The following is a 13,622-nucleotide window of genomic DNA, read 5'->3' on the forward strand; positions in this document are numbered from 1 at the left end:
TTATCTATATATACATGTATATAGCCTATATAGATATATATTTATTTATATATATAAATACGACATCTTGTATTTTAGTTACACCCCCTAGACAACAGTGGAGGGTTCGAGAAACAACCGTGTTTGCCGGGTGCACCGCGGAGGTGGGGAGGTTCCAGCTGGGAACCTCCACCCCGCTGGGGGACCCGTGGGACCCCTGAGTCAGACGGTGCGTCTTGGTCATGCTTCATATCGGCCGGCCCGGGAAGGAAGAGACACGCAGGTTGGGGGAAGTCCCCCACCCCAACGCAGCACACCCTCCCGGCCATCAGAGTCGAACCCGCAGTTCGGAGGAACCGACCGCCAGAGCGCCGGCACTAGGCCGGGCCGGCGTGGAGACCCTCCCGAAAATGGGTCGGCCGTTCACCAGATGAATAGCTAAAAAAATAATAAACGGCGGAAAAGTGAAAAAAGTTTCCGAAAATAGGCACTCGTGAGGCGGGCAGAGTCAACTCCCGTTACATTCCTCCATGGTTTCAGCGAAAAATGGCTAAGTCAACTTTTACGGGAACCAGGCTGGGGGGGTCAAAAGGGCTTGACCAAGGCCGACCCAAAGTGCACGGTGGGCGGACTCATCACCTCCGTGATGAGTCTCCATTGTGATTTGAAAACTTCCATCAAACGAGTCTTTCGGGGGGCGGGGAAAAAACGTGTTCGTCAGAATCGTCACTTCCTGCACTGACAGTGCAGGTGTCCTGAGAGTGCAGCCTACACCGGAACTGTCCTGAGAGTGCAGGCCTGCAGGCAGACCCTTCTCAAAAAAACAAAAACTTTAGGACATCTGCTGTCCGACTTTCAGGTTCAAAATGCTTCCTCCGCCTATTTACTAACAATGATTGGACAGTGGGCGTTTTAGGGAGGGGCTTAGCCTGGTTTCATTGCAACACATGTCTCATGTCTGCAATTGACATTACCTGGAAACATATTTCATGACTAAAGTTATTGACATCATGATGATACATTACATTCAGTGGTTGATCTGAAACGGGAGAACAAGGTATCTTTTTAGGACATATTGATCAACCATCTGACTCCCTGTTGTGTTCACAGGCAGTTGAATCTGCTCAGCACAGCCACACCTGCCATCGGAGCCTGGCTGGTTCCCATCGACCAGCTCAAGTCCTCTCTGCGCAAACTGGACATGGAGGGCACTCTGCGCGTGTGTGCCGTTATGGGCTGCATCATGACCGAAGCTCTCGAGGTCAGCAGTGCATCTGTACACCCAGACTGACCAGCAAATGTCAAGGGGTTCAACATCTGGATTTGCAGATTGTATGTCTGCAAGTTTTATTAAGTTATTTTTGTCGCTCCCCAACAGAAAAAGAGCATCCACATCCCAATCCGAAGCAAGTACAACCGCGTGACTAAAAGAGCGCGCTACCTCCATGAGAACCCCTCCTGTATGCTGTGCAACATCCTCCATCGCTACCTGCAGCAGGCCGACTACTCCGTCATCGAGGAAGCGACCATGGTAAGGCCAGGCCTCTGAGTCTTTTAGAACACAGCACCCCAGTTCTCACAGCTCTGTTTTGGCTTTGGTATCTGGGCCAGAATACACGTTAAATGTGCTGATCTGTTGCAAGCCGCCCAGATCATCTGGGACACGTCTACACATTGATGTTTTGTTGGTAATAACAAACATGCAGAGGCAGCTTTCAGTGTCTGTGCGCCGTAGATCTGGAATTAAGTTCCTAAACACCTGAGATCTGCCCTATCCAGACTCCATTACCTTTGCCCTGAAAAACTAAAGTAAACATTGAAAAATATTATTCTAAGCTGGGTCAATGCTTTCGTAATGCGGAAGTGGGCGTGTCCAAATCTAAACTGAGCATGAAAAACCATAGACGTGAGTGGGCCAGATAATAATTAAGATATTGAAATTAAGAAATGTCCAAGGTTTTTTAGGGTTAGGATTTTCATTGGATCATTTAACAACATTATATTTTCATACTCCAAAATCTACTATATTTCCATTTGTTTCATTTGTTAAGTGTGTTTTTGCTTATTTAAGCCAATTTGTATTACCTTTGTCTAAATCTTTATTATTCCCTTTATTTTAGGAAACACTCCAACTTGACCATTGCTGGTTAAATGGCTACCTTTTTATTTATATAGCCTCATTGGAACTTTAAAGAAAAATGCCAATTATATGAAGTGGTCTTAAGTGCTTTTGGCTCTGCTTTTTGAATGAATCCCTTACCGGTAGCACTAATTCTCCTCTTCTTCTCCTCTACTTCCAGAATGATGGCGTCCCCGCCCTTGTGACTCTAAAGAAGGGTCTGGTTGCGTTGGCCAGACAGTGGATGAAGTTTATAGTGGTCACTCAGGGCTTTAAAGCCATCGGTCTGATGAGGCCCAACCAGCTCACCAAGCCCAAGGAGCCTCACCAGAGCCTGGTGGAGACCATGGTGGGCCTGGACAACGGCGCCGCGCTGCAGAGCGACACCAGCGCCGACGGAGCTGAATTTGAATTCGATGCAGGTGGGGACTTCCAGCTGTCAGAGTGCTAACACACTTTTTCCCCCCAGCCATCTGTGCTGACAGATGGCTATTCTAACCTCTGCTTCTCACTCAGTGTTAGCACACATTTAAATAACAGAAAGGAGATTTAGAATGAATGACTAGCATGGATGTTCACTACTGTCGTAGCAAGTTTGTACGGTTTTTCCAGGAGTTTTATTTGATGTGCTTATTGTGAAGCCGCAGTGAGTGAACACACCATGTTGCTGGAGGGAGCAAGCAGTCGGCCCCCGCCCAAAGAAGCCAACACGGGGCCCGTCAGCGGGGTGGAGATCATGAGGAAGCTGTCTAAGTCCCACGCACACAACGAGTCTGCACTCAGGATAAAGGTCAGTCAGTCAGTCAAAATGTATTAATGGAGCCGAATTAAAAACGATCCTCATCTGGCTTTACAATCTGTACAGGATTCAGCACACTCTTCCCTTGTATCGTCATACCAAAGTTATCTGTTGTACATTCATATTGGATGGCATGAAATGGTGCAGTCCAAAACTAACAAATAAAACCTTGACATGCCACAATTATTAAAGAGGCCTTATAATGATTTTGTTCCTTTCCTGTAGTGTGTGATATTGGTTTGTGTGCATGTAAGTGGTCTGCAAAACAGAATAGGTTCAGCTTTGAGAAGCTACAGACAAGGAATAGTCTGCATGCCATTTCATTTGAACACACAGTATAGACAATTATTCAAGCAATTTTGCACAAATTAGGCAGAGACCAACCCTGTACCTCCTTTGTTAAATGTAATATTTGTATAGGAAGAATCAATGGAATAATCAGAAGAATCATGAATAACAAAAGGTATAATGAGTTGCACCCTTAAAAAGCACAAGCACTGACTTAGGGCCTGTGCCTACATAGCTCAAGGTTCAAGGCTTTTATTAGTCATACGTACATAGTTACAGTTTAGTTATGTCGATGGAAATCTTCGGACACAGGCTCCTCCAACAGTGCAACACAAAAACACAGCACCAGCGTCTTTCCTTTGAACTCATTCCAATGAAAATAGAGTGCATGTGGGTGCTTCGAGTTGAACATATTTTCCGAAATGCGCTGGTGATGTCACTTTAGAAGTTGGGGGAAAAAAATGCTTGTTTTTGATCATAACAGACCAAAGAGCCATTTTTTGTAGCAGATTGACCAGACAGACACTGAGTGTAGTGTTTTATCTCCGTACGCATATTGCTATATGGCTCATTGACTGAGCGAGGAATCTCATTCATACAAAGTGAGAGAACAAGCACCTTCGGGTGGGTGTCAAACAAATACAAAGTAGCACAAAGAGATAATGAAAATCCAAGGAGTTGAAGCTCTTCTGTTGTACATTATGTGGACACAGTCCTTTAGAACTCTAAACAATCTCAGGGGCTGCTTTTCTGTATTTTTGATCATCTTTTCTCATACAAAACCCCACAGGCGAACATAATCTGTACCATGTCACACACAGGGCTCCCATCCATACCAGTCTCTGAGCTACACCAGCGGTGACACGGCAGCTGACTCACCCGCCCACGTGAGCCGCGTAGGCCTGCCAGCGAAGGATAGCCCGCGCAAGGAGAGCCTCCTGAGTAATCTGACAGGCAGCTTCAGGAGCCTGCACAACCTGCTGGAGGGCATGCCCCAGAGGAACGAGCCGTCTGCCGCCACCGCCAACGCCAAGAGCAACTCCCTCACTCGCACAGGTACCTCACAGCGCTGCGCCGCCATTCCTGCTGCAAGGCTGACCTCTACCGTTCAGTGATGGGAGGGAAAACAAACCCAAAATAGATTCACAGCATGTCCTCTCCTTAAGCACATCCTCACAGTGAACCGATATGCGGAGTCAGTGCTCCTGCCATGACTTGTTTGCTTTGTTTAACGCTCTAATCATGAAGCAAACACCGATCATATCACCGGCTGAAATATTCAAGCTTTTGCAACAAAATGCAACAGAAATAGAGCGATGGAAGAAAACAGATTCCTGATTGCCGTCAAAGACCATCACTGTTTATGGTAATCAGAATCACAAATCATGAATATATATCGAAGAAGATTAGCCTTTTTAACGCTGGAGGGTAGTTAATTCTACATAAACCCACCATGATTGCTTTATATTGTGGATTAAAAGGTTCCTATTATTCTTTCGGTGGTTTCCCTTTCCTATAGTGTGGAATATAGGTTTCTGTGCATGCAAATGCTCGGACAAGACAACTTGCTAGCACTCAAACGCATCGTACCTGATAAACTAAGAGGCGGGACATTTCTAAGCGGTAGACCAATCACAACAGAGCTGACCATCTAACCAATCAGAGCATGCTAAGCTCTGGGGCCTCATTTATAAACGGTGCGTACGCTCAAAAAATGGCGTACGCCAGTTTCTACGCAATGTTTGCGATTTATAAAAAACTAACTTGACTGGAAAAGTGCGGTCCTCTAAGCAAACTCTGACCCATGCGCACGCACTAAGCACATAAATGGGAGAGACGAGAAACTGCGACACCGTTGGCAGAACGAAGATTGGAGAGAAATATGTGGAAAAAATACCATAAATAAAATGTTTATCATATATGAAGAATTAATTTTCAAACATTGATTAAAGCCAATCTTAAAATGATTTAACAAATGCCTGTTTGATACTCCTCAGTGCACACAAAAACATAACTTGGAGAAATAAATAAATACGGATATGTTATTGATCACCCCTCGATTATGTTCTCTTGTTATGAAATGTTTTCTCATAAATGATGCGGTAAACAGGAGGACAGAATTACTTTAAACTGAGGCCGTGTTGCATTTCTATAGGTTGTCGATACGAACATGGTTTTATATACTATCATGTTTAATCACGTTTGCCAAGACTTGATAAGTCGCTCTTAAAAGACAGGAGGTATGGAAACTAAGAACACCATATGTGGTAAATTGTACAGCTAATATAACACAACACATTAGTTGTATTTCCTTTAACTGGTGGATTATGGATATATAGTTGCTGATCAACAGCCTGGAACACAAACCACCAAATACAAAAACATAATTCAGATCCAGTCGTCATGACTCCACTCCGGAGGGATTCCCCGATCATTTCTTACAGTTTCTCATCAAGGGGGTGTCTCCTGTCCCCGGTACAAACACACTGCCTGAGGAAGGCTATGTGTATTTTTTTTGTCATTAGACTTTTTCGGACCACTTATTTATTTATGTTGGTGACGATCCGACCTCCATGCTGCTACTCTGGTTCAAATTGCATCCACCAAACAATATGATTTATCTCGACCTCCCCAAAATAACCAAAATCTGACACGGTGTGAGATGTCTTTTTTAGCTGTTCTGTCGTCATTTCCTGCGATCTTCTTCATGCAGTCAGTCAAAATGAATGAATGAGAGTTTCTTTGACTATTTATGAGCAAATATGGGCGTTACGTGAAGCCCACAAAAGCTGCACCGCATTTCGAGTTGAGTGTGCACTGCGGTATGTTACGTCTTTGTTTTAACATTACCACGGTCAGGTCCATTCCAACATATGTATTTTTTTTTTATTTTACCAAAATAACTCTGATTGTATTAAGTTATTGTCTTGTTTCTATCCCAATTTCTTTTTTGATTACCACATGTGCCTCAATGATTCAAGATAAAAATGATCCGTCAGCTGTTCCTCTCTAATGACCTCTCCATCTCCTTCCTGTGTGTCCCCAGGAAACAGTTTAGGAACGGACATGATGACGGAGCACCCGCTGCTGTCGGAGCCCTCCTCCGTCAGCTTCTACAACTGGATGTCCAACGCTGTGGGCAACAGGACCGGGGGGGCGGTCCAGGACTCCCCGATGAACCGCTCCCAGCACAACAACCTGCAGACAGGTAGACAGCGTGTGCTTTTAGGGGGTTCTATTTGAAAAAGGGTCAGAAGTAAGCAATATCCTGCAGTCCTTTCTAAAGGGGAACAAAAACTGTTATCCTTTCTTCAAATACACAAGACTCCATTGACAAAAATGTATGAATTCAAATGTATTGTATTGAACAACCCCACACAATTTCAACTTTCCCTTTAAGCACAGTATGTACACCAGATCAGAACTCACATCATGTTGCTGTTTTAGACCCCCCGGACTCTCCTGTCGACCACTACAAGTACCAGCCTCTGCCGTCAGTTCTCAGTCCAGAAGAAGGTCAGGGAGTGTTGCTCAGTGTTGTGCTGACGGTGTTGGTCAACTAGCTAGCTAGCAGTTAGCTTGTCCCCCTTTGGTAGTTTAATAGTCACCTAGAACTCTGTGTCAGTGTTTCCTGCAGACAAAACATAAAACTGATAGTTTTAGTTGTGCAAATAAAATAAGGTGACCGTCATTTATGCTGAAGGGAGCTTGATTAGATATTTATCAACAAGGAATGCTATAGTCTATATGCAATTATTTCAGTTTTTATTCTGACCTTTGTATCTTTTGAAAAATAAGACACACCCAGTTACAGTGTGCACTGTTGTCTATAGCTGTTCTCTACACGTAATGCCTTTGTACAATATGACAAGGATACCATTTAAGACAATAATGTTTCTCAATCAATAATCAATTGTGTTCATTTGGCTGTACCATCTACAGCAATCCATGCTTTGGGTTTTTGGTCCAACACCAGGTCTCTTTTTCCTTTGTTCAGTTTGAAATCTTTAAAACCTCATAGGTTAATATAGTGGTCATTAAGGCTGCACAAATGATTGAAATTATATCAAAACCGCAATATGGATTAGTCAGTGCAATCTTCAAATCATGTGTTGCACAACATTTGTTTTAATTTTCAAATGTCCCAATATTTGCATATACATTGTACTTCAAAATGAGAATTATGATTAAAAATGATCTGAAGTAAGAATTCTGAGATTACACTCAGAAATCTGAGGAAATATTCACAATGTTTTTCTTTTTTAAAAGTCTGAATTCTGAGATTCAAGACAGAATTCTGACTTTATCTCAGATCTCCAAAAACATTGTTACTTATGGCCCTTATCCACTTCCATATTAATCATATCACTATTGAAAATTGCGTTAAAATGAACACATGGTACCCCACATGTACTTTAAAATGTGTGTAATGATATCAAAGGAGTGGATGTGTAGCGTGTTAAACTCTCTGACTGTAGTTCAGGCCTGCAGCCTGTGATGGATGGGTACAGTTGTGCTGTTCGCTCACTGCACATCACTGCTCCTTCCAAACATTATTTAGGAACCAGTGCATGTGAGGGGATTTTAGCAACCTAGAATCTACGAAGCCTCTGCTCATCTGTACTTCCTCTCATTTTCTGAGTCACTTGATCTCTGTGAAGATGCATCTTACCTGCACAGTTTAGCTAATGTGTGGGTGCAATTATGTTTCATGAAAAATGGCTGGATATGAGCCCATGATGATAAGTGCTGCCGTTATCTCCCCACCTAGGTGTCAGTCATTGGCAGCAAAGCATACAGACACATTCAAGGAATGAGATGTTTACACTTCCAAATTGTGCATAAAATGGCCATAAAGTTCCTCTTTACGCTCAGTTTAATGTGACGCCTGCCTTCCATTTAATTCACTCTAACATCTGTGTTTATAAGGAGGCGGAGAGGTAAAGTGGTTCACCCTGAGGCACTCTGCTCACTCTCTGCTGCTCATGTGACCATCGGGCTGGCTGATGCATCCGTATCATTTCCTTATGTGTCATTGTCAAGGTTTTAGAGGCTGCATAACATGAAGACCCAACAGTCCACCCTAGAATTTTGTTGCAAAATTAATCAAATCAGAATGAGGCTTTTGTGACATATATTATTAAATATAGGGAGTATATATCTTTTTTATATATTTATTTATTTGTTATTTAATTTGTAATAAACGTAGGCAATACAAATATATTTTAAAATAAAATATAGCTACATTAAAATGTAAAATGTTCATATTAAAATATGAAGTTAAATAAAATGTGCAATGAAAGCTATAATACAGTTAAAAAAAAATCGTATTAACCCAAATAGCTTGATACAAATGTGCAATAAAAAATAAAATATTTGAAAATAGAATATATATATATATATATATATAGAATATTTATATAATCATACATTTAAATGAAATTGTGAAATAAAATACAATAAGAATATTCCACAAACATAAGAAGATAAATGAATAGTATGGCCATTCTACAATATTTAACAGTAGAAATGTAAAAATGTGTGTATATTATAAAATATGCAGTGGTTTATAAAGATTGTAATTGTGAAATAAGTACAGTTTCAGTGTATTGCACTCTAAGGTAGGAATTATAAACAATTTTGAGGTATTTGATCCAAAATATAATGATATGATTGAATCCATATGGCCCAACCCTGTATTAACAGTAAAGATCTATATTAAAACCCTGAGCCACTCATGTGTTCTGGGGTGAACTCGTCCTGCAGACATCACACAGCATCAGCTCCAGCTCACACCACATGTATCCTAATCATCTCTTCTACACCTGCAGGTGGGGCGTGCAACCTACCCACAATCCCCTCTGCCTCAGACTTCAACACGGTGCTGTCCAGCGACCAGAACACCCTGGACGGGACGCAGTCCCAGCATTCTCAGCACAGCACCAGCCAGGACGACATGGCTGACATCGAGGAGGGGAACCAGTGCCCGGCCGCTGTCCAGCTGGCCGACGCTCAGGTGCTGTGAACATCAACAATGGAATGCAAATATTTATAAAAACATTAGAATTTAAATGAGGAAGGTACAAAAAAACAAACATCACATTAGTAAATAATCCCGGGGGAAACATTTACTCTGTTTTAGAACAAAATATAGTAAAACCATTCCAGTTCCTCAAAATTGGACTTAAAATACAATACTTGGGTAAATGTGCTTAATTTACATTCCACCAATGCTAATGATGTTATGTTAATAATGTAACCTATGCTAGGTGGAAAAACTAATAATTGTTGGTAAAAACAGTGAATTTGCTCTTAGCATATTTGAGTGTACTCTTCACATATCCGTTGTCTTGCATTGATTCATGTTTATCTTCCTGGGTGGTATAATCTGGACAATCTGAGAAAACATGTATCTTATGTGTGTCTTGATCTCCGTTTCCCCCCTCAGGTGGTTTTCAAGCCTTTGCTGAGCTACACAGGCATCCAGGCCCAGGACGCCACTCCTCTCAGCTACAAGATGTACTTTGGAGAGCATCTGTCTTTTTCTGGAAACCTGGAGTGTCTCCGGGCAGACATCGTGGACTCAGACACCTCCAAAGAGCGGAAGAACAAAAGATCCAGGAGGTACGATCAACCCTAGGCAGTAGCTAAACTGATTTGGAAAAAAACACAATATTCAGTGGGTAAAATAAATCCTGACAATAAATCAACAATAAGACTTCAGTGTCATCATATTGTTATATATGTATTTATTTATTGATAACAATAACCCATTATCAGGAAATTAGTTAACATGTTTTTCCTAACTTGTTGATTTCACCATAATATAGAATGAAGGGCTGCATGATTTTTAATCTTAAAAGATGTTCACGTTTTGTTCCGTCAGTTAATAGCTCACTGACACTTCTATGTGTCTTTAAAAGGCGGTTGCTATGTTGCAAAATGAGACTGATTAGCATCATCACGGTGAACATTAGCTGCCTTTAGTTTAGCGGTGGTGACTTGAAGTCATAAGATCATATAGTAGCTAGTTCAGCCTAACATTAGCTTTTTACTTGAGATAAAACATCTACCATACAATCCGCTGAACAAAATGTGCAAGTATATTTTGGCCAGAGTTAGAACCTTTTCCAGCACTGCAAAATCCAGTGGATATCATTGGATTTTGTCGGAACCCTTGAGATGTTTACTTCCAGGTCTGCCTACGAAAATACATCTTCACTCTATTCGCCCTTATTGCGATATCAATAAAATGTCAATGAATGCGCAGCCCCGACACGCAGTATGTCAGCTAATCTCACACACACACACACACACACACACACACACACACACACACACACACACACACACACACACACACACAACCCTCTCCCTTCCTCTGTCCTCAGACAAGGAATGGTGAACCTCCCCCCGCTGGAGTTCAAGCCGGCGCTGCTCATCGAGACGTTCAGCCTGAACGCGGTGGTGATGGAGAAGTCGACGAGCGCTCCTCAGGGCCCCACCGCGGCCCCGCTGTCCTTCCACGACCTGAACCGCCGCCACTACAACACCTTCCACTGCGACTTCACCACTGCCTGCCAGGCCATCAGCCAGCGGGTGGACATGGCCCTGGTGCGCCTCATCCACCAGTTCAGCACCATGATCGACGACATCAAGGCCACGCAGACGGACATCAAGCTGAGCCGCTACACCGCCGGCTCCGCCTCCCCCACCCCCACCTTCAAGGCGCGGCCGTACCGACACTTCAGGTCGACGGACTTCAGCCGCAGCTCCCGGGGAAGCATCAACGGGGCGGGGCGCAGTGGGACGCAAACACTGAGGACAAGAGAGGCGCGGGGAGAGAGGGCAGGGGGAGGGGGGCAGGCGGCGCCGGGGGTTTACCGGCCAATGGACCTCCGTCAGGCATGGACACGCTGGGGAGAAGGGAGCCGAGAGGACGCACCTCCCTGGGACGATCGGAGCGACGCACCTCCAAGGTGATCATGGTCGAGAAACATGTTTTAAAAATGTATTTCAATTTTACATTCTTATGATAAACATTTGCAACAGCACACAGTTGCTTTTGAGTCAAACAAAAATGGAAAAATTATTGAAAAAAGGAATAATATTACAATCAATTGTGAATATAACAAAAGGGTTAAATAAGGCTCAAATACATTTCAATAAAATCAAACATTCTTCATCTGTACACAACTAGTACACAATGGAGTATATTAGTATTTATAGATTCAAAACATAACGTGTTAATAACAAAAGATATACAAGTCTACAATCTCAGAAACTGCATTCATAATGCTATTAGTTGCCCATTAGTCAAATTCAGATAAAAAACATGATAAAGTGCTTTCAGATTTATTTTTGGGAGTTTGAAGTCTCAAAAGTGACCATACGTTTAAAGATTTCAACTTTCAGCAAAATTGCATAACCCTATGTTCGTAGTGAGTGTTTAGACTTTCAAATTGTTCATGCTCCATTTTGATATTGGCTACGTGGCAACAGAAAAAAAAGAAATTAGGCTGAAACTCGCTGAATTACTTCTATTTTGGATTCAACTGCTGATCATTTTCTCAACTAATTGGTCAATCGTTGGATTTATAAAATGCCAGATATTTTTGAAAAAGTCCATCGTATTTTTTTTCTATCTTCATAATTGAAATGCTGAAAAAAATAACAATTTCAAGCCCCATATAGTTAGAACAAATTTGTTCTCCTATTATTTTATTTTTTACTTTTGTTTCTTTGTTGCATTTTTACCTATAACTTATGTAAGAAAGTGAGTTTTTATTTTTATAATAAGAATAGCTTTGTTTTCCAAATCGTTTTGCCACCAAAAGAAATTAGAAATGTAGTTAAACTCCTAAATTGCATCATTTGCGTTTTTTTAAAAGTTTGAACAGCCAGTATCTCCCCGAGGACTTTAGGGAAATTCTTTCTCAGATAGTGGTAAATGCTCTCAATTATTCAACCTGTCCAGTCCTTCACAATTGTTTAGTAGCATCAGAAATATCATTCTGAAACTTTTCTTCACTCAAACTGTAGAGGGAGCCAGTAGATAGTAAGACGGGAACAGTGTCAGCTGTCGGGGTAGAGTCTTCTCCGCAGCTCTGTTTGGCTTCTCACAGGGGAAGTTTTCTTTTCTCCTGACAGTTGGAACATGTACGTCAAACTTGTTGCTTTGAAGCGAAGGGATTTATATCAAAGTAGACAAGGTATCAGATGCCACAATACCTTCGAGAAATATAAACCATGAAATCTCTCTCTGCAGAAGGACTGAGTCACTTTCCTGCACACTGGAGTTAATGTCACGAGTTCAGCGGTTCTTCATTACCTGACTCAGGACAGTAAACAGTAGAGCAATGAAAAGAGAAATGATTCAGATATTTACCCCTCAGCTCCATGATGTGACATGTATTTATACACTAACCCTACCCACACCCCACCCATCCCCTGCACCCCCTGCATTGCAATTTGAATTATAGGTAAATACAAAATAAATTGATTCCATGTAGGCAAGGCACATTTATTTATATAGCACATTTCAACACAAGGCAATTCAAATTGCTTTACAAAAATGAAAGACATTAAGAAACATATTATGAAATGACATTTAAAAACACTCATTTAAAAGCAAAGATACATTATTACAGTTAAAGTGCAGTGTGAGATACACACATCTGAAATGTTTAGGTCTGACTCTCAATCATTGCTAACCTTTTAGAAGAAATAGTTTTCTATGACCTCCCTTTCTTTCTACTTTCTTGTTTAACGTATCCTTTAGTTATTTCAAGTGTTTCATGCAACGAACCCCCCTGGTACCTTTTAGTTTTTGCCGAAACTATTCCTCTTTTTTATTTTTAAATGCACATAGTTAAGTTTACCTTGTCTTTTTAGGACTTTTTTTGGTATCCTCCGTGAACCAGGGTCTTCAAACCAAAACGGATTCCTGTACCCCATGGTACTTTTTTAGTTTTCGCCAAAACTATTCATCTTTTTTATAAATGCACATTAGTTAAGTTTAAGTTGCCTTTTCTAGGATTTCTTTGGTGTCCCCCGCGAACCAGGGTCTTGAAACCGAAACGGCACATGTAGGGGACTTTAACCACCTACGGGCGGACTTTAACCCCAATACACGTAGGGGACTTTAACCTTAAAAATAAATAAGCCTGAATATATCAATTAAAACCAGCGGCAAAATGGCCCATTTTGCCGCTGGTTTTAATTGATATATTCAGGCTTATTTATTTTTAAGGTTAAAGTCCCCTACGTGTATTGGGGTTAAAGTCCGCCCGTAGGTGGTNAATGTTTCTTTTAATATCTTGGCTTTTTAATGACTGTTTTTAAATGCCATTTTGCCGCTGGTTTTAATTGATATATTCAGGCTTATTTTTTTTAGGGTTAAAGTCCCCTACGTTTGCCGTTTTGGTTTCAAGGCCC

General features: G+C 41.6%; 1 protein-coding gene across 1 annotated transcript in view; it reads left to right on the plus strand.

The window, feature by feature from the left end:
• The window catches only part of LOC104949694 (uncharacterized protein KIAA1109-like), a gene marked incomplete at both ends in the record, with an annotated part of 45,025 nt that overhangs the window by 15,573 nt on the left and 15,830 nt on the right, over positions 1 to 13,622 (plus strand). The window contains 10 exons of the mRNA XM_010776129.1: positions 1,090 to 1,240; positions 1,358 to 1,510; positions 2,280 to 2,520; positions 2,740 to 2,888; positions 4,007 to 4,241; positions 6,232 to 6,393; positions 9,017 to 9,201; positions 9,634 to 9,809; positions 10,577 to 11,056; positions 11,113 to 11,164. Coding sequence (XP_010774431.1) covers positions 1,090 to 1,240; positions 1,358 to 1,510; positions 2,280 to 2,520; positions 2,740 to 2,888; positions 4,007 to 4,241; positions 6,232 to 6,393; positions 9,017 to 9,201; positions 9,634 to 9,809; positions 10,577 to 11,056; positions 11,113 to 11,164 — 1,984 coding nt within the window. The remainder of the gene's footprint in view (positions 1 to 1,089; positions 1,241 to 1,357; positions 1,511 to 2,279; positions 2,521 to 2,739; positions 2,889 to 4,006; positions 4,242 to 6,231; positions 6,394 to 9,016; positions 9,202 to 9,633; positions 9,810 to 10,576; positions 11,057 to 11,112; positions 11,165 to 13,622) is intronic.

Source organism: Notothenia coriiceps, unplaced genomic scaffold (assembly GCF_000735185.1).
Source record: "Notothenia coriiceps isolate Sejong01 unplaced genomic scaffold, NC01 NC01_scaffold00000235, whole genome shotgun sequence".
Classification (NCBI taxonomy): Eukaryota; Metazoa; Chordata; class Actinopteri; order Perciformes; family Nototheniidae; genus Notothenia; species Notothenia coriiceps.